General features: G+C 38.6%; 1 protein-coding gene across 1 annotated transcript in view; it reads left to right on the plus strand.

Annotated features, from left to right (window-relative positions):
- Window positions 1-22,167, plus strand: part of LOC124555064 — a 704,233-nt gene that overhangs the window by 376,509 nt on the left and 305,557 nt on the right. The window contains exons 41-45 of the mRNA XM_047128850.1: window positions 7,376-7,574; window positions 7,699-7,904; window positions 8,030-8,179; window positions 13,281-13,449; window positions 13,537-13,752. Of these exons, the coding sequence (XP_046984806.1) occupies window positions 7,376-7,574; window positions 7,699-7,904; window positions 8,030-8,179; window positions 13,281-13,449; window positions 13,537-13,752 (940 nt within the window). The remainder of the gene's footprint in view (window positions 1-7,375; window positions 7,575-7,698; window positions 7,905-8,029; window positions 8,180-13,280; window positions 13,450-13,536; window positions 13,753-22,167) is intronic.

A 22,167-nucleotide genomic window follows, 5' to 3' on the forward strand; every position in this document is an offset into this window, starting at 1 on the left:
ATTTTTAATAGTCCTAGATGCCTTGCTGCCATCAATTACAATGTTCACTCAGTGAAATACATTCCATTTATACGCAAATCCAGAAAAAACTTTCCATTTCTCCATCCTTCCTTCCTGCCAGACAACATACAACCAACTCACATCCAGTTAACATCATTCCAAAGTACATCAGTAAAGATAAAGTCATACTAAGAATGAAACATAGAACAGTAAATCATAAATAATTTACAGAAAATTAAATTTACTCAATAGCACAACAGAACAACTGTGGTAACGTATATTCACATAAACAAAAATATATCTTTTTGTAGTACAGTAATTTTATGAAATTTGTTTTTTAATCACAGGGATTATTTGTGTTAGCATGTCATACACTATTTTACAGTTGGAGTTTAAAACATTTCAGATAAGATTGAAGAAAGGTTAAGATCATAAATTTGAGAACATACATGGTCCAAATGACTTATTGTTCATTACAGTACTCATTCTTAATAAATATTGAAATGTATAGTGATGAAAGTGCAACAAACTTGGACACAACATGTTGAAGATTCATAATCATGTGTCAATTTTACATGACCAGTGAGACAAGAAGGATCTGTCATGATGGATGACAGAAGCAGCTTTAGCTCAGTCCATTAGCACAGTTCAGTTATTTTTTAAACGTAGCTCATTATGTTCTGAATAGAATTTTACCATTTTTAAGTTGTTTTGCAGTGATAATTAGGAACATTTTGAAATAATTGAAAGATACATATAGAACAATATTAGTGTGTTTCATAAGTTATCCATAGAAATAAACTTCATGCTCATAATAGAAAAATCTAGCTACTACTGACTGTAATGCTGCCATTAAGAAAATGCATAATATACAAAAGACTTAATCAGCCCCAGGAGACATATATTGAGATGACAAAAGTCATGGGACATTAATGTGCACATATACATATGGTGTAAGTATCATTTACACAAAGTATAAAAATGCAGTGCATTGGCAGAGTACTGAGATGATTCATGTGGGGAGGTTTCTGATATGATTATGGCCACGCAGTGGGAATTAACAGACTTTGAATACAGCGTGTTAGTTGGAGCTAGATGCATGCAACATTTCATTTTGGAAATTGTTAGGGAATTTGTCCTAGATAACTGGAAATTTGTGCTCGGGGCAGATGAGTCACGACTTCAGTTGGTAAGAGCTGATCATGATGTTCAAGTGTGGTGCAGATCCCACGAGTCCATGGAAACAAGTTGTCAACAAGCCACTGTGCAAGTTGGTGGTGGCTCCATAAAGGTGTGGGCTCTGTTTACGTGGAATAGACTGGATAATCAGGTCCAGCTAAACTGATTATTGAGTGGAAATGGTAATGTTTGGCTATTTGGAGACCATTTGCAGCCATTCGTGGACTTCATGTCTCCAAACAATGATGTGCTGTGCCATTGGGCCACAATTGTTCATGATTGATTTGAAGAACATTGTTGACAATTCCAGCAAATGATTCGGCCACCCAGATCCCATGAATCCCATTGAAGATTTATGGGACATAATTGAGAGGCCAGTTCCTGCACAAAATCCTGTGTTGGCAACTCTTTTGCAATTATGGGTGGTTATAGAGTGAGAATTGGCCCAATATTTCTCCAGGGGACTTACAATGACTTACTGAGTCCATGCCACATCGAGTTGCTGCACTCCAATTGGAAAAGGTGGTCTGACTTGATATTAGGGGTATCCCATGCTTTTTGTCACCTCATTGTAATGCTAATGCCATTAACACCATCTATAGCCATGATAATGGTCTCAGTTTGGTTAGGGAGAAAGTCCACATGTTCTTTCACATATTCCGTAATGAGCTAATTCCATTCATTGGTGATTAGATCCCGTAGAGCTACCAAATTGTGGGGATGTTGACTGCTATGTTTGACCTGCTATCCAAACGGTTTCAGATAATGCTATGTGATCAAGATGGGGTGATTTAGCAGGACTATTGATGCCTAAGTGTTCACCAAACTAGGAAAAAATCCTTGCAACCCTGTTGTCATCTTGGAAGACAGGGCTGTCCACAGTGCATTCATCATAAAGCTCTAGAAGAAAGGGCAACACAAGTTTGCCAAACATGTTGAAGTAAACATACTGGCTCATGTTCATAGTAACCTGAATGAGTGAGCCCAAATCATGACACAAAAAAACATCCCCAAAAACTATCAAAACCCCCTCAGCCTGAACTAAACTCTTAACACACAGCAAATTATATGTCTCATTGGTCTGTTGGTGCACTTAATACCTCTCCATAGTTTCAAAAGAAGCAAAATTGTGACTTTTTGGACAACACATGCCTGTAATCATCCACTGTAGTGAAACTTCCTGGCAGATTAAAACTGTGCGCCAGACCGAGACTCGAACTTGAGACCTTTGCCTTTCGTGGGCAAGTGCTTTGAGGAGTGCTAGTTCTGCAAGGTTCGCAGGAGAGCTCCTGTAAAGTTTGGGAGGCAGGAGATGAGGTACTGGCAGAAGTAAATCTGTGAGGACAGGGCATGAGTCATGCTTGGGTACCTCAGTTGGTAGAGCACTTGACCGTGAAAGGCAAAGGTTCCGAGTTCAAGTTTCGGTCCGGCACACAGTTTTAATCTGCCAGGAAGTTTCATATCAGTGCACACTTCACTGCAGAGTGAAATCTCATTCTGGATCCACTGTAGTGTTTCTGTGTTGTTCGGCCCATTGAAGTGTGCCACTGTGAAAAATGTCAATTAGCAAGGTACCGAACTCCAAATGTCTGTTGCATGCAGTTCCCTCTACAGTGTTTGGTTAGGCAACTGGTTTAATGGACCTGCATTCATTTATAGCAGTAATTCCTGTCAGATTTGAAACCACTGTTCTTATGCTGTGTTATGTGTCTGCAAGTGGTGCACCATTCCTTGTAGAGGCATGGGACAGCCATGTTGATATACCAGCAAATTGAGCAACTTCCTTGCCACAACATAATGCTCTGCTTCCATACAACCAAATGAAACATACACACCACTTCACTGATTTGATTTCAAACTTTGATTATAACACCTATAGTGCCCATTGAACTACATTTTAAGCACTACCTCCCTCAAACTAGTCACCTCCACTGGTAATATACCACTCACAACATTTTTTCCATTTTTAGAAAGTCTCCTGGAATGCACATTCTTGAAAGGCATGCAGGTTTGGGTTTTGATCTGAGAAGAAAAAATAAAATTTTATTTGTTTCTTCTGTTGTAGACAGCTTGAAATCATTTCCTCCAAATAGTCATATTCAGAGATGCAGAATTGATAAATAATACAGGCTGAGGACAGTTAAAATATGTAGATAATTAAATACCCTGATTTTCCTGCAAAAAAAAAAAAAAAAAAAAAAAAAAAAAAATATATATATATATATATATATATATATATATAGTCATGATGTAGTTAAAATACTTAATTTTCTGTATAGTGGATGACAGAAATACCTATTGTAGTCTTCTGTTTGAAGACTGGTCTAAGGCAGCTCTCCTTGCTAGTATATGCTGTGCATGTCTCTTCAGCTATGCCTAACTACTGCAACCTACATCCATTTGAACCTGATTTCTGTATTCAATCCCCTACAATCTTCTCATCACCTCCCCCCACCAACTTCACTTCATTACCACATTGACAATTTTCTGGTGCCTCAGGATGTGTACTGTCAACAGGTCCCTTCTTTTAGTCATTCTGTGCCATAAATTTCAATTCTCCCCAATTCAGTTCAGCACATTCTCATTAATTACACTGTGCATCATGATTTTTTATATTGTGTAATTTTCAGTTCCAGAGGTACTTTTTTGCACTGATTTCAGATCTGTTATTAGTTTTTTTCCTATCAGTATCAAGTAAATTCATTTTTCATTTAAACTTAAGTTCCATGCAGAGAAATTTTAGTACAAGTAAGGGAAATTGTAGGTTACTAAGATAAAGTAGTCGACCGTGTTTGTCACGCCCATCTGGCTGGTAGGTGAGAAACTTTACCCTATTGTTTACATGTTACCAATCTGTGATGTTGTATTTATGATGTTGAATGTAATCTTGCAGGTTCTTATATTCTCATAAGTGTTTGAATAGCACAAATACGCAAAGACAGGGACTTTAATAGTCTAATGACAAAGTCTACTATGCATACTTTTGTGTAAGGCTTAGTGATCAAGAAAAAAGCTGGATACCACCCAAGTTATGCCATACAAGTGCTGAGGGTCTGAGACTGTAAGAAAATGGGAAGAGGAAATCAGTGCCTTTTGGAATTCCAGTGGTTTGGAGGGAGTCACAAAATCATGTGTAGAATTATTATTTTTGTGCGGTTAATGGTGAAGGTCATAATGCAAAAGTAAGATGGATATAAAACATGCTAATGTTTCTGTGGTGTAATGACCAATTAAACATAGTAAATCTCTCCCTATTTCCAGTTCCACCTGAAGATTTGCAACATGAGAGCAGCTCAGAAAATGAATGCAATGATAATCGTGATTACAAACCAGAAGAAGATTCTGCATCTGAATTATATTATCAAAACAAAGTAAATGATTTAACTCGTGACTTGAATCTGACAAGAGATGCCGCTGAATTATGTGGACCAAGACTGAAAGCAAAAGGGAAAAGGAATTAATAAAATTCTTTAAAGATGAAGACCATATAGTTTTTGTTTGTGATATTGAAGGTTTTTTGAACTTATGAAATGTCATCTATGATCCATGTCAGTGGGCGTTATTTATAGACTTGTTAGAACATAGCCTGAAAGATGTACTTTCAGTAAATGAAAATTTTTTTGGGTCAGTACCTGTTGCCTATTCAGTACCCACAAGGAGATGTATGAAAACCTCTCAAATCAGAGGTTAAATGTGTGAAATATGAAAACCATTCATGGTCAATATTCGGGATTTGAATGTAGATTGTACACTACTTGATCAAAAATCCAACTACATAAAAAATCTATGATTTATTTGTGAATAGAACAGCCAAACCAAAGACAAGTTTTGGAAGGTAACTAACTGGCTCAAAATAAAACCCCTCAAGATCAGTTCAGAGAATGTATTGTATTTAATGGACAATAAGTTGCACTTTTTTCTTTGAAAAATTGCCTCAAAAATTCAGGCACATCTTATACTCGAAATTAATATAAAAATGTCCAGCCTTAAAAATGGCCATATATTCAATGCTGCAGGAAACCTATCTCAGTATGCCAACACTGGATACAGCTAGTAACAGTAGTGAACCAATGCGACGACCATAAGTAGCAGGGATTCACAAGCTTGTTAACACTGTCTCCCTCCCACCCCACCATCACAAACCCAGAACAGTACCTACCCTATGCTGCATCACTGCAGTCTGCCGTCCCAGTGTACTTGAATTCAAAGTGATTTGTGTCATCGGTAACAGTACAATATTTTTGTTAATAGCTAGTTTTGTAATGGAAAAAAATAAAAGTTATTCATATGAGGGAGGCTACAAATGAAAGTAATAGCATATGCAGAAGAATATGGAGACAGACCAGCTGAGCAGCATTTCAGCCCTCCACCAACAGAAAGAAGCAATTCATGACTGGCATGCCAGGAAAAAAGAACTGAAAAAAAATGAGGAAGACTAAATCTGAAAATAGAGGACTGAATGTAAAATGGCCAAAATTAGAAGATAACAATTGAAATGAACTCAAGGACACCTTCAAAATGGTATTGGAATTAATACAAAAATGATTCAAATACATGCACGTAAGCTGGTGCTACAGTGGAACTTAAAAGTCTTTAAGGGTGGAGTTGGTTGGTGCAACAGTTTTATAAAGTGTCATGAACTTAGCATGCAAACCAAAGCCAAAATAACTCAGAAAATGTCACAAAGGTATGAAGAGAAGATTATATCTTTCCATTGCTTTATTATTCAATATTGAAAGAAAACAGTGTTGAACTAAGCCAAATAGTTAATATGGATGGAAATTCTCTGACATTTGATGTGCTGAGCAATAGAACTGTTGCCATGAAAGGTACTAAAACTGTAACTATAAAAACAAGTGGACATGAAGAAATGCACTACCCTGTTGTCGTTTCATGTTGTGCTGGTGGTACTAAACTTTGTTCAATGATAATTTTCAAGCACAAAACAATGCCAAAACCTTCTGAAATACTGCCAGGTGTTGTTGTTCATGTATATGACAAGGATCGGATGGATGAGGCTTGTATGCAGTTATGGATCAACAGAGAGTGGGAGAGAAGGAAATGTGCTTTATTGAAGAAGATTTCTCTTCTTGTGCTGGATTTCTATAATGGCCAGTTTATATATGGATAGTTTAGTAGTCATTTGAAAAATTCTGTGAAAGAGAAATTGAGACAGGGAAATACAGAGCTTATTATTATTCCAGGAGGACTTACTACACAATTGCAACCTCTCGATGTCTCTATAAATAAAACATTTCAAGTGTATTTGAGAGAGGAATGGAACAAATGTATGATGGACGAAACCCAACATGAATTCACACTGAAGGGAGCTTTAAAACAACTTACTATCAAACAAGTTTGTCTGTGGATAAAACAGTCACGACCAGGGTGAGAGAAGACATCAGTGTCAAACCTTTCAAGAAGTGCGGCAGATGTAACACTCTTGATGGCAGTGAGGACCATCTTATGTATGAAGAGGACAATGGTGATGACAAAGAGGAAGAAGTAGAAGAAAGTTCAGATTATGATTTTCAAGGATTTTAGAGGTCACCTTTGCTTTAAAAACTAAGATTTTTTTTTCATGTGACTTTGCAGTCTAGTAATAAAAATGGTAAAAATGTTATTTAAAGAAAACTGCATAAAAGTTAAGGTGCTTCTTATAGTTCATAGCATCTTATAGTCCATAAAACATGGTAACAACAGAACAAGTTGTTCAACTGAGTAAGATACTATTACCTCCTCTTCACATCAAGCTTTGGTTAGTGAAACGATTCACTGCAGCACTTCCTAAAGATGGAAGGTAGATTGCAAACATGATGGATGTTTACTCTTTTACAATAAATAGAGGTGACGCTGGTGAAGGGAGACAATGAAGGAAGAGAAGTTGTGCCCCATATCAGAAAGCATGTGATGCAGTGAAATCAGTGAAGGAAAATTAAATTGTCATAAACGTGTGGGTTTTTTGTAATAATTATTGGCAGTTTTAAGGGAATTTATACCATTATTTACTCGAATGCAGTGTGTAATGATTCTATACAAGTTTACAAAAAATATTTTTAATGCAATTAAAAACATTCCCCATGAGAAAATGTGTGATTTAATCTAAAATTTCAGATATGATTTGCAGGAAGAAATCACCATTGCATGCATTTGATTTCACTTGAAATTAAAAATTTGTAACTTTGTTGTTATTCAGATTTGGCACAAATGCTTCAATGAAGGCAAGTTCTGAGAAAGATGTTGAAATGGAATGCAACCTAAAACTGCCTCCACCATACTTTGAAGTTTACACTGTGTTTACAAAACTGAACTCTACTGAAACATATTCATATGTTGATAGCACTGCAAGATATTCTACTTACAAGAAAAGATCATTGTATGGATATTCTGTGTTGGTAAGAATATATTAATCACTATATTTGCAATAAAAAAATTAAAAAAACATTTATAGTGTTACTGCTACAGAATTTACCACAGAGAGATGGTTTACAAAATTGGTGTTTTCTTTTACTTTAACAGCTTGACTCACAGGAAGGAGGGACAAATGGTCGTTTGCAGATACAGTGGGGAAATGGACAGATATCAGAAATTCTGAATATATTGCAGCTGAAATACATCAATGACCTAACAGACTTGTTTTATTCACTGAAAACACCTATGTATACGGAAAAGACATTCATTGCTACAGCTCTTTTCAAACCACTGGGAAAACAGCAGAATATGAAGTATGTAAATTAGATTCAAATTAAGAGATAATTTTCTGTGATCCTGTTAAGTAGGTGTAGAAATAATGGATTTACATGACATTATTTGTTTGATAACATTGATGAAGATATTAATTTTTCTACAGGGCAAATGTGTATTGGCCTGAAAGTAGTAGAGTAGCTACTGCTGATATTGATTATGTAACAGCTTCAGATATGAAAGGAACTGTAAATTCTACTACACCATTCAAAATGCTTCCATGGGCAGCCCTCAACTTTTTGATCAAGAATGAAAGGTAAGACATGGTGATAATAACTAAGTTTCACAGGACATTGTCTTCCCTTATACAAGGGTACTAATAAAGTTTTACCTATCACTGCAAAAAATAAAGGTTTGTTATTAATTTTTTGTTTGTTTGCAGGTAAATTTCAGCAGTCCTAGCAGACATTGAAATCCTCACATCACAGTACTGTATCGCACTACTAGAGGGGCCAAAATCAAATGGCACAGCCCATTGATAAAATGTGGTATCATGAGGCAATTAATTTTTTGCAGCATTGGCAGTATTTCAGCTGCATCAGGAAAATCTGAGTGGCTAAAGAAGTCATCTGGGTTATGTTGACACTGGGTTATGTTGACACAGATGCAACATTTCTACTGCTGCTTGATTCCGAACTTTACCAACAGATTATGCCATTTTGTTTTGGTTCCTCTAGAGGTGTGCTGTGGTCCTGTGGAATTGGGATTTCAATGTGTACCAGGAATGAAGACAGGGATCTGCATCAAATAAAAAATTAATCTCATAAACATAATTTTTGGAAGTGATTATTAAAACTTTATGAATACTCTTCATAAGATTCATCAATACATAATCACTTTTGCACTTGAAAACAAATTTTGTGTCACCAAACAAGTTTGTAGATTTTCTGTAGTCACTAACTTTACCAATACTATTAAATGATGCTCAAATATTCACATTTTTGCTAGTTATGTAAAGAACCGAGCAACTTATAGTGTAACTGGCAAACATTACTGAATTTCCAAGGAGCAAATTGAATTCATTGTGCTGGCACCTATTTCTACTTTCTTCAGTGAGTAGCTAAACATATGGTATTGTGTTTTGGATATATTTGAAACTGGACCAAAGTTATTTGTATTTATGTACTATGTAGCATTTAAGCATCCAGTAAAAATGAACATAATCTCTTTTAGCTTAATTATAGTTTTGTTATTCCATCTGTACGTCTTCTCTGAACTTACGTCATATATCTGTATAGTATGTTCATTATTCTCTAGTAACTGTATTGTTACAAGAGAGTTTCTCTTGTCTCATATTGGGATATGTTTGAGCACTTGTTAGAAATAAATAAGTGATGTGTATTTCTTGCATTCTGCTCCTGATCTAAATGTTTGCCGCATCTTCATCTATATCTATATCCATACTCTGCAAACCACTGTCAGATGTATAGCTGAGGATGTGTCCCTCTGCATCAATTATTAGGGATTTTGCCCATTCAATTCACATATGAGAAGAATGAGTGTTTAAATGCCTCTGTGTGTGTGTGCTGTAATTAATTTAATCTTGTCCTCACAATCCCTGTGGGAGTAATACATAGGGGGCTGTAGTATAATCCTTGAATCATCATTTAAAGTTGGTTCTTAAGACTTTGTTAGTAGACTTTCTCAGGATAGTTTATATCTGTCTTCAAGAGTCTGCCATTCAGTTCTTTCAACATATATGTGACACTCTCCCATGCATCAAACAAATCTGTGACCATTCATTCTGCTGTGCTCTGTTGGCATTCAATATCTCCTGCTACTCCTATTTGGTATGGGTCCACACACTTCAGCAATATTCTAGGATGGGTCACATGAGTGATTTGTAAGCAATTGCTTTTGTAAACTGATTGTATATCCCTAATTTTCTACCAATAAACTGAAGTCTGCTATGTGCTTTACCCACGACTGAGCCAATGTGATAATTCCTTTTCATGTCCCTGCTAAGCATTAAACCAATATTACATTCATATGATACTATGCTTTTTTTGTTTTTGTTTTGAGAAGTGTATAATTTTACATTTTTTAACATATAAACCAAGCTGCCAATCATTGCACCACATTGAAATCTTATCAAAGTCTAACTGAATGTTTGTACAGTTTTGTTCAGTCTGTACTTCAATGTAGATAACTGCATCATCTGCAAAAATCTGTGGTTACTATCAATATTGTATGCAAGATTGTTAATATACAACATGAACAGCAATGGACCCAACACACTTCCTGGGCTACACCCTAAGTTTCTTCTGTATCTGTCAATGACTCTCTACCAAAGATAATATGCTGCAGCCTCCCTACCAAGAAATTATCAGTTCAGGCACAAATTTGACCTGATGCCCCATATGGTTGTATGTATGATAATAAGCATTTGTGTGGTGCTGAGTCAGGTGCTTTTTGGAAATCAAGAAATACTGCATCTACCTGACTGCCTTGATCCATGGCTTTCAGGATGTGATGTGAAAAAAGTGTGAGTTGGGTTTCTCATTATCTGTGTTTTCGAAATACATGTTGGATGACATGGGGGAGGTCATTGTGTTTGAGATACCTCACTATGTTTGTGCTCAGAATCTGTTCTAAAATTCTACAACAAATGGATGTCAAGGGTATTGGGCAGTAGTTTTGTGGATCACTTCTGCCCTAGTTTTAGACAAAAGTGACTTGTGTTTTCTTCCAGCTACTGGACATAACAACTCTATTAATACTAGTTTCTATTTCACTCATTTGCTCAGTGGTAAGAGAATTAAACATTTGAAAACAAAGTTAAGCATTTCTGCTTTTGCTTTGCTAGTCTCAATTTTATTTTATGTCTTATCCATTAATGTGTACTAACTTTTGTACCACTAACAGCCTTTACATACAGCCGCAATTTCTTATGATTGGGGGTATTCTGCTATGGGAGTCATTGAAGACTTCATTCATTGCTTTCTATCAATAGGCCTATGCCTTGTTTTATACCTGTTATACAGTAGTCTCTGTTTCTGTAGAAGCTCCTTTATGGTGACTGTTTAACATGCATGAACCATAAGAGCTTTTAAGCATAGGTGGAAATCATTAAATGTGGCTGCAAAAGCATAACTAAGAAACATTCCTCTGGGCATCCAGTAGCAGCATCACGCTTCATGTTGCAAGCTTGTATTGATTCATTTACCTGAGAAGACCAGCAACTTACAGTTGAACGAACTGCAAGTATCACCACTCAAAACAAATGGAACTATCATGAGACTTGTACAAGGTGGGTTCCTAGAGAGCTTATTGTCACCAATCTCAAAAATCTATTCAGTAATAAAGGTGCTTTTTGGACAGGGTTTAAATCTGTAATGAAAACTGATTACATCATCATGAGCTAGAGTGCAAGCATCAGAGTCTGTAGGGGAAACACGTAGAATTGCCTGTCCATAAGAAATTTAGAATGCAACCAGCAACTGGTGGGATCATGTTGATCACCTTTTCACATTTTGGAGTTCTGATGGTATGATTTTCTGTAATTTTTTGGAGGCACAACACATTATCACCACACTTCACTACCCAGGCATGATTTAGAACAAAGTCAAGCACCAACCCTGATTTACTCTGTTGTTCATACACATTTCTTTATTCCAATATGGTACATTCTATGGGAACAAAAGGCGCTACCTCCAAATAATAGATACTCCTTCTCTAATAGAAAATTCAAGCTCCTGATTATCCATTAACACTATCTCCTGCAGGGAATGGATAAGAATATTTAAACACCACAAACACAACACATTACCATGCCTAACACACTGTAGGAAAACCATTGGCACTCAAAATGGCTTCCAGTTGCCTTGGGATGGATATATACATATCCTGTGTGATTTTTAAGGGAAATTTGTACTATTATTCCTGCATAATAGTGTCAATTTAAGATATTGATGATGGAGGTAGATAGCAATCTCACAGCCTTCTCTCCAAAGTAGACTACAAATTACCAATAATATTGAGATCTGGTGATTGTAGTGGCTTGGTTAGATGCAACAGTTCATCATAGTCCTCAGATAATCAGTCCTGGACAATGTGAGACGTGTGAACAGGAGCCCTGTCATCTTACAATACAGCATCACCTTCACATAATCCTTGGCATTTCTGTGACCTTTTGTAGCACCCATGGGGTCCTCAGAATACCATGATATAGCTGCCCAAATCATCACAGAAAGTGCCACATGCATGCTTTTGTGATGCAAACTTGCCCAGAGGGTGGAAACAGTGAAACAAGGAAATGTAGGCTGTTTCAGAAAATTTCAATTATGAAGTTTTATCAGATTATCAAGTTTCCTACTCATCATCTTCAGGCTGACAATGAAAAGTAGGAAACTTGTCAAAATACTGCCACAGAACAATGCCTTGACTGAGCTGATAACCTGAGAAAACTTCATCAGTGTGAAACAAGACTCATTTGACCAAATTACAGGCTTCCATTGCTTCTTAGTCCAGGTTTTATGGCCTCAACACCACATTTTTGTGTTACCAGCATTTGCGTCACTAATTAGTAGTTTTGGATTTCCAGCTCACCCTGCAGTTCTCAACTTATATAGCTTCCTTCATGTTGTTTTGTTGATGACAGTGTTCAGAAGTGGAACACTCAATTCTTCAGTGACTCTTGCAGCATCCTCTTATTATTCATCACAAAACTTTTCAATGACTGTTTGTCATGATCACACAACACACACTTTTGTCCTTGTTGTCACTTGGTGGATGATTTTTTTTTTTCTGATTTCCCTGTATCTGGCTAGCATCTGCGCTTATGTTCAAGCATTGATTTCTCATGGTGTTTCTATATTTGTCCAACCCCTGAATGTATGCTTGTAAGAATACTCACTCACCTATAGATTAATCGAACAGATTTATTTTTCAGATTGAGTAAGGTTACAGTGCTGTTTTCATTTTAGTGGAGATGTAGAGGTATTTCAGTTGCAAAACTTCACGCGACTTGAGGAACGCAATATTGGCCTGCACAGTATTTCTTTGTTGTCATAATACACATATTTGGGTATGTGTTTGTCTACTTTTAGACCAAAGGTGCAGAACTCTAATACCAAAACAATTTAAAAGCTAATAAGTATGCTATTTTTAGTGTCTTAAGTATTATGTTTGCATGCTTCTGAATGAAAAATAAAAAAAATAGTTGAAGAAACTAACCTAGTTATTTACTATGAATTCCCTCAGATTTAATGCTGAACTAAACAGCAGTTGTGGTTCCATTGTTACAACTGATAGCAGCATAGTAGTACCATCTTTCATATGTTTGTTTACATTCTTATTTTTTATTTTATTTTATGTTTTTTGCTACAAATCTGCTAAGATTTACATGTGTTTTACAGTGTTAATAACATCTACAACTTTGAATTCATTTGGCCAAACAATACAGCATTGTTTAATTCAATCAACAAATGGGAAGTTAAAAATCATGCAACATTTGTAGAGGGCACAATCAATCTTGAGATTCCTTTAGCAACAAGACACATTGGCTTGGTTGAATACAACTACCAGGTACATTGGAATCATCCTAATTCTCCTAACATATTTTCCAATAAAGTATAAATAACTTAATTTTATGTTCCTTTCTTTTCATTTAAGGAAACACCATTGCATCAAAATGGAGTAGCTGCAGTGAAGTACAATGGTGAAAAAGAAATTGATGGAAAGTATAATTGTGTATCAGAATCATCTGCTGGGTTTGAGAAGGACATAATAGACATTGAATTACAAAACAAATACTTTCCTCTAGGCACACACTATGTGCATTCCTTTGAATACAGTAATGGTGTGGATGGCTTAAATTTACCAACTGTTGTAAGTAATCCAGATTTTCTGAGTAAGATTTCTGGTTTGATATCTGATTCAAAAAGATCATTGACTTTATTGTGACCAATGGAATATGTGCAAACCCTGCCCCCCTCTCTGCTCCTGTTTCTGAGCATCTCATTTACGTTGGAAAACATGGCATATTCCAGGAGTATAAAAGGAAAAGCTATCTTGTCTCAGCGACAACTTGTATTGTGTTTTTTTTATTCAGTTTGTGACTGTATAATAATAATAATTACATGTGGGTCAATGGTCTTTACACCACTTCATGACTTGCATGTCCCTAACCTAACCTAGGTATTCTGCTGACTATTTGTGTCCTACAGTTTAATGTGGAATCTGAAACACATGTCACTCTTGGTGAAGCTTCACATCACTCAGAGGTAAAGCCTCGGTTTAAGGGCCAACTCCAATATTCTGTGGTGCACCTGAGATTTGATCCCATGATGTATGCGATTCCACTGATATTCAGCAACCCTTCAAAGAAGTATTTGACTATTTCTTTGAAACTGTTAGCTACATGAAATTAACAATAGAAGATTTCCTGCAGAGCTGAAGGAGGCTGTCATCTGTGTAACTTACCTTGTGTGAGATGAAAGCTGGATAATGTCAATATATATTACCTTGTGTGAGATGAAAGCTGGATAATGTCAATATATACCATTAAAAGGAAAGGACTGATAAATGAATAATGAGGAACCTCCTGTATAAAGAGTTCATGTGTGGATTGGAAATTTATGCTCTTGTAAACTTTACAGAACTGTTTGTAAATAATTGAAAATGCTGTTAGAAGCTGAATAAACACATTCTTAATTTTATATGCTCTTATTTAGTTATGGTCAACAGACGGTAATAATTTTGTGAGATACAAGTGCTGTCTTCTCTCTACTTAAATAAATGCAAGAAGCCCTATGTATGATATGTATCTGTTATAGCATTGTGGAATGATTAGGGGGCTGTTATGGTGTAGAGGTGGTAGAGTGGTGGGTTGTGTATGTGGTGGTGCTTGCAACAGGTGGCTAGGAATACTCCACTGCAAGATACAACATTTTTTTATTTCACCTTGTGTTACAACACTGGAGTACTGTGATGCCCCTGAGTATTCTGTCTGCAGGTGCATGGTCCACTGATGGTGCTGATGAAGTCAGAAGGCCATATGTTGTCCCATCCGGCTCTGCTTTTACTGTTTACTCCACTCGACAGCATATGCCTGAGTTGGCATCATGTGGTCCTTAGTGATAAGTGCCACCAATGCATACATCATATGTGTCCACTGCTACTGGGTTAGAAGCTCACTCTGGTGTGGAAGGATGGCAGAAGTGGTGCCCCAGCTGTGAACCACTGCATTCCAAGACAAAGATTTGGTGCCACTGTATAGTATGAGAGATGGCTCATCCAGGGCATTGTTCTAAGTCCATGGGCATGGACGTAGACTGATCTGGTGGAGCTGGCTGTCCAGACCAGTGTTGCATGCTGACCGGCCCATAGAGTGATGGGGACTTGTGGGGACCCAATGTCATGGAGGGTGCTGACAAACAGTGCATAACTGTGCTACAATCAGAGGGTATTTATTGTGATTAATAGCACACTTGTGCTCATACATTGTACCCAGACGTGTTCAAATTAACACCACTGTTTGTCTATGGAGTGGAAATTCCCCACAGGCTGAACTGCAGTTGTGTGTCCTTTCCGCAATGTCACCATGATTGTGCAGCTTGGCCTGGCCACACTGCAGTGTACAAACAGGCTCACTAGTGAAATGTTAGCACCTCTGTGCCTGCCTGCTTGCTCAACAGACACCTGCAATGGCACTGCTTTTAATTCAGTAATGCAGGAAATTTAGCAATGGCATTATATCCTAACCCTCTTTGGGAAGTCCTGCATCTTGGGTCCAAACTCATGACCAGTCTGTAAAAGGAGACTTCACATACAAAATTACAACATAGTCTATTTACATTTTTTGCCTTACATTAAGCAACAAAGCTCAGAAAGTGGGGCACATTCTATGTCGTTATGTGACTACACAACACCTCCAATCTCCATTGACCTACCTCTTAAACATTAACCCCTCCAAAATATTAAACAACTATATACATGAATATCACCTCATTGTGCCCTTATGGCATCTCATGCTGTAAGCAACAATGCTCGTTTCAACACCACTCAAGTTCCCTTCTCTTCTGAGTCACAGTTAATAATATACTACAATACAACTCTCTTATTACTATATATAGCTTCTTTCACCCTTTGTACCTTCTCATGTATGAGCAGTTAACCAGTCCAACCAAATCCATTGTACTGGAGGATCACAGATAGCAAAATCAGACCACATGAAAAGTAAAGACACTTTGAATGCGAAAATTGTATCAGTACATTGTCAAAGTATGTGTAACAAAGTTCTGGAATGTACTTCCCTCCAGGAAATTTCTTGGGTCCAAGAGCTGCCTGAAACCAAAACTAAAAAGTTCTGAGATATTGAGCAATTCATGGAAAGTATATTTAAAAGACAGATTAGATGCCATAGGATTGGAATGTTCATCCCAGTTGTCCCACAGGATGGGAATGTTCATTGTAGTTGACAAAAATGTTGCCTCCATAGAGGTCAAATTTGAATGTGAGAGTGAATTTATCTGGTCACATGTAACAGGTCTAGATGAAATCAAATTATTGTTGGATGTTTTTAGCAACCACCTGACTCCACTGTGACAGTTTTAGAGTCTTTCAAAGAATGTCTACATCAGTAGCATAGAAATACCAAGATCATGCAGTATTAATTGGAAGTGACCTGTACCTGCTGAGTATAGATTGGGATGTCTATGAATTTATTGTGGAAGGGGGGGGGGGGGGGGTACAGAAAGACAGTCTTGCCAAATACTACTGGCCAAATTTTCTGAAAACTGTCTTGAGCAGCTAGTTTGCCAGACCAGAAGCAGTGGAAATATTTTAGTCCTTGTAGCTACAAACAAGCCTGACTTTATTGATGGTGTCAGTATAGAGAGAGGGATTAGTGACCATGATGTCATCATAGTGAATAAGTTTACTGAAGTTAATAAATCAATGAAGAAGGCTAGGAGAGTATTTCTGCTAGAAAGAGCAGATAAGCATTTGTCAGCATCCCACTTAAGACAATGAATTGATTTCATTTAGTTGCAGTATGATGGATAGAGAAGGAACTATTGGCAAAGTTTAAACAGATTGTAAATCTTACTCTGGAGAAGTATGTGCCAAGTAAGTGGATTAAGGATGGAGAAGACCCACCATGATTCAACAACAAATTTTACGAAATGCTGAGGAAGCTAAGGCTGTTGCACTCTCAATTCAAAGAGAAAGTGCAAATGACAGAAGTCAAAAGTTAATAGAAATTCACACATCTGTAAAAAGATCAATGCATGAAATATACAACTACCAAAGCTATAGCTTAGCAAAATATCTTGGTGAGAACACAAGAAAATTATGGTCCTATGTAAAATCACTTATCAGGCAAAGGCTTCTATCCAGTCACTCGTTGGCCAGTTTGGTGTGCCAGCAGAAGACAGCAAAATGAAAACTTTGGATTCAAGAATTGATTGACACAGGAGAATCATACAAGATCACAAAGGATAATCATACAAACATACAATTGTTTGACTATCAAACTGACTCCCATATGAATGGCACAGTAATAAGCATACCTGGTGTAGAGATGCAAATGAAAGAGTTGAAAGCAAATAAATCTCCATGTCCTGACAGAATTCCAATTCAGTTTCACAAAGAGTACTCTATGGCAGTGACCTCTTACTTAGCTTGTATTTATCACAAATCTCTCACCCAGTAGAAAGTCCCAAGTAATGGAAAAAAGTGCAGGTGACTCCTGTATATAAGAAGAGTAAACTCAGAATGGGATTTTCACTCTGCAGCAGAGTGTGTGCTGATATGAAACTACATGGCAGATTAAAACAGTTTTAATCTGCCAGGAAGTTTCATATCGGCGCACACTTCACTGCAGAGTGAAAATCTCATTCTGGAAACATCCCACAGGCTGTGGCTAAGCCATGTCTCTGCAATATCCTTTCTTTCAGGAGTGCTAGTTCTGCAAGGTTCGCAGGAGAGCTTCTGTAAGGTTTGGAATGTAGGAGACGAGATACTGGCAGAAGTAAAGCTGTGAGTACCGGGCGTGAGTCGTGCTTCGGTAGCGCAGTTGGTAGAGCACTTGCCCGCGAATGGCAAAGGTCCCGAGTTCGAGTCTTGGTCGGGCACACAGTCTTAATCTGCCAGGAAGTTTCATCTTTAACATCAGTTTGCTACAGAATTCTTGAACATATTCTCAGTTCAAGTATAATAAATTTCCTTGAGACAGAAAACCTTCTGTCCACAAATCAGATGGTTTAAGAAATGATTGCTTGAGTGGAATTCAGCTTGCAGTTTTCTCACATGATACCCTGTGAACTGTGGATGAGGGGCAACAGGTGGATTCCATATTCCCAGATTTCCATAAAGTGTTGGGGACTGCGCTCTACTGCAGACTATTAATGAAGGTATGAACATGCATAATACATTCCCAGATATGTGATTGGCTTGAATACTTCTTAAATAACAGAATCCCATACCTTTTCCTTGACTTCGAGGGTTCATCAGAGAGAAGGGCATCGTCAGGGGTTCCTGAGGGAAGTGTTATAGCACACCTGTTATTTACCATACAGAGGAATGATCTGGCAGACAGGATGAGCAGCAATCTGTAGCTGTTTGCTGATGATGTGGTGTATGGGAAGGTGTTGTAATTGAGAGACTGCAAAATGGTTCAAGATGAGTTAGACAAAGTTTCTAGTTGGTTTGATGAATGGCAGCTAGCTCTAAATGTAGAAAAATGTAATTAATGCATATGAGTAGTAAAAACAAACCTATAATATTTGAATACACATTAGTAGTGTGCAGTTTGACACAGTCCCAGTAACTAAATAACTAGGAGTAAAGTTGCATAGCAGTATGAACTGGAACAAAAATATAAGGATTGTAGTAGGGAAGGTAAGTGGTTGATTTCAGTTTATTGGGAGAATTTTAGGAAAGAGTGGTTCATCCCTAAAGGAGACCACATGTTGGACACTAGTGTGACCCATTCTTGAGTACTACTTTTGCGTTTGGGATCCGCACCAAGTCAGGTTAAAGAGAGACATCAAAGCAGATCAGAGGTGGGCTGCTAGATGTATTACTAGTGGGTTCAAATGATTGGCAAATTTCACAAAGGTGCTTTGGAAACTCAGCTGTGAATCCCTGGAGGGAAGGTGATGTTCTTTTCAGGGAACATTGTTGAGAGAATTTGAAGAACCAGCATTTGAAGTTGACTGCAAAATGATTCTACTGCTGTCATTGTACATTTCACATAAGGGCAACAAGATAAGAAATGAGTAATTAAGGCTTGTACAGAGGCATACAGACAGTTGTTTTTCCCTCACTCTATTTGTGAGTGGAACAGGAAAGGAAATTACTAGTAGCTGTGTACAGTGGCTTGTGGTGTATGTATATACACTCCTGGAAATGGAAAAAAGAACACATTGACACCGGTGTGTCAGACCCACCATACTTGCTCCGGACACTGCGAGAGGGCGGTACAAGCAATGATCACACGCACGGCACAGCGGACACACCAGGAACCGCGGTGTTGGCCGTCGAATGGCGCTACCTGCGCAGCATTTGTGCACCACCGCCGTCAGTGTCAGCCAGTTTGCCGTGGCATACGGAGCTCAATCGCAGTCTTTAACACTGGTAGCATGCCGCGACAGCGTGGACGTGAACCGTATGTGTAGTTGACGGACTTTGAGCGAGGGCGTATAGTGGGCATGCGGGAGACCGGGTGGACGTACCGCCGAATTGCTCAACACGTGGGGCGTGAGGTCTCCACAGTACATCGATGTTGTCGCCAGTGGTCGGCGGAAGGTTCACGTGCCCGTCGACCTGGGACCGGACCGCAGTGACGCACGGATGCACGCCAAGACCGTAGGATCCTACGCAGTGCCGTAGGGGACCGCACCGCCACTTCCCAGCAAATTAGGGACACTGTTGCTCCTGGGGTATCGGCGAGGACCATTCGCAACCGTCTCCATGAAGCTGGGCTACGGTCCCGCACACCGTTAGGGCGTCTTCCGCTCACGCCCCAACATCATGCAGCCCGCCTCCAGTGGTGTCGCGACAGGCGTGAATGGAGGGACGAATGGAGACGTGTCGTCTTCAGCAATGAGAGTCGCTTCTGCCTTGGTGCCAATGATGGTCGTATGCGTGTTTGGCGCCGTGCAGGTGAGCGCCACAATCAGGACTGCATACGACCGAGGCACACAGGGCCAACACCCGGCATCATGGTGTGGGGAGCGATCTCCTACACTGGCCGTACACCACTGGTGATCATCGAGGGGACACTGAATAGTGCACGGTACATCCAAACCGTCATCGAACCCATCGTTCTACCATTCCTAGACCGGCAAGGGAACTTGCTGTTCCAACAGGACAATGCACGTCCGCATGTATCCCGTGCCACCCAACGTGCTCTAGAAGGTGTAAGTCAACTACCCTGGCCAGCAAGATCTCCGGATCTGTCCCCCATTGAGCATGTTTGGGACTGGATGAAGCGTCATCTCACGCGGTCTGCACGTCCAGCACGAACGCTGGTCCAACTGAGGCGCCAGGTGGAAATGGCATGGCAAGCCGTTCCACAGGACTACATCCAGCATCTCTACGATCGTCTCCATGGGAGAATAGCAGCCTGCATTGCTGCGAAAGGTGGATATACACTGTACTAGTGCCGACATTGTGCATGCTCTGTTGCCTGTGTCTATGTGCCTGTGGTTCTGTCAGTGTGATCATGTGATGTATCTGACCGCAGGAATGTGTCAATAAAGTTTCCCCTTCCTGGGACAATGAATTCACGGTGTTCTTATTTCAATTTCCAGGAGTGTAGATACAGATGTAGATGTAGGCTGCATTGATGAGTTGCCTTCCACTTAAGGTAGATGAAGGTTGCACAAAACAGAGTCAAAACTGGCATGATGCCTGTGGTTGGGGCACTTATAGTCTTGATCATGAGCTGCTGCTCCTCATAGTATTACTGTACATGTGAGAGCATTTTCTCTATTGAAACATGTCTTTCTTGTTTATCTGTTAGCCAGTTTAAAACTAGGATTAGGTTGGGGTTGCTGTTTCATTCGGGTAGGTCTGATTTATCACTGGAAGAATCGCTAGTGTCTTCTCTCACCAGTACAACTACAGCTGTGTAATGTTCAACTTGTTTTCCTCTGTAACAGAGGCTGAGTGGTGAAAGGTCTGCCCAGTTATGTCAAAATCTATCAGTAGCATACCCACAAGCTATCACCAATAGATTGCAACAATCTTGCTACTGCCATTCTACCATTCAACGTATGCACCTCTGTGTCTATGACTTCCAGGTTCTGGTTCACGGTCTTTACTGTCATTTTTACCAGATGCATTACCTCCATTGCTACCCTCCGTAAAACCCGTGTGTTGTTCAATACTCCTTATTTCAAACTGGTTAACTGTGTAGTGTGCCATTCCATGGTGGCCTTATACATCCTTGCTTCATGACTCACTCTTTCTGTCATGCCATTCAGTTCCCAGATGTTATTGACATCCACAGTCACAAAAACCATTTTCAGTAGACTGCCGTCTACATCTAATGAATCTCACTTACTTCATTGTAACATGTATAGCACTACTTCCACTATGTGCAGCATTTGTTATCCCAGTTGCTCATATGACTGGTGCAACTTGACATATTCACTTCTCATCTCCTTCAGTACACCTTTTCCTTCCATTTCCATCTGTAATTCCATAAACACATAATCCAAATGTCTCATCTCATTATCGATTTCACAAGTGTATGACATCAGCATCAGTGTCCAATGACAGCTTGTAAGTACTACATCCTGTTGCCTCATGAAAAATACTCTAGTTTCCAATGGTAGTACTCAAAACAGTCCCCACTCTACTCCTGGTAAAGAGGTGCAACAGTGCCAAGATAAGAATTCCCCTTATCTTTTCTTTGAACTTTAGCAACCTGGGAACAAGGTACTGCCACCTCTGTAATACATGCACTGTGTTCTTCCCAAAACATCATGCTTTGTTTGCATTATTACCAATTACTTAAGTGAAGAAAGCATAGAGTTATGAAAAGCTGTTTCAAAAACCATACAAAATGTGATTATTAATTATATTGTTCAGAAATGTTTTCACAGACAGAACATAGCAAGTTACCCTAGATGCAAGAATATAGCAAGTTACCCTAGATGCAGAATTTATCACATGTGTAGTGGTTTCCATAAATGGAGGATAAACTCTAAAAAATTACAGCGAATCTCAGAAAAATGTGAAATTAAACTAAAGAGCAGTATACAAGGCATGACACAAATAAATGATAATAAA

Source organism: Schistocerca americana, chromosome X (genome assembly GCF_021461395.2).
Source record: "Schistocerca americana isolate TAMUIC-IGC-003095 chromosome X, iqSchAmer2.1, whole genome shotgun sequence".
In the NCBI taxonomy this organism is placed as follows: domain Eukaryota; kingdom Metazoa; phylum Arthropoda; class Insecta; order Orthoptera; family Acrididae; genus Schistocerca; species Schistocerca americana.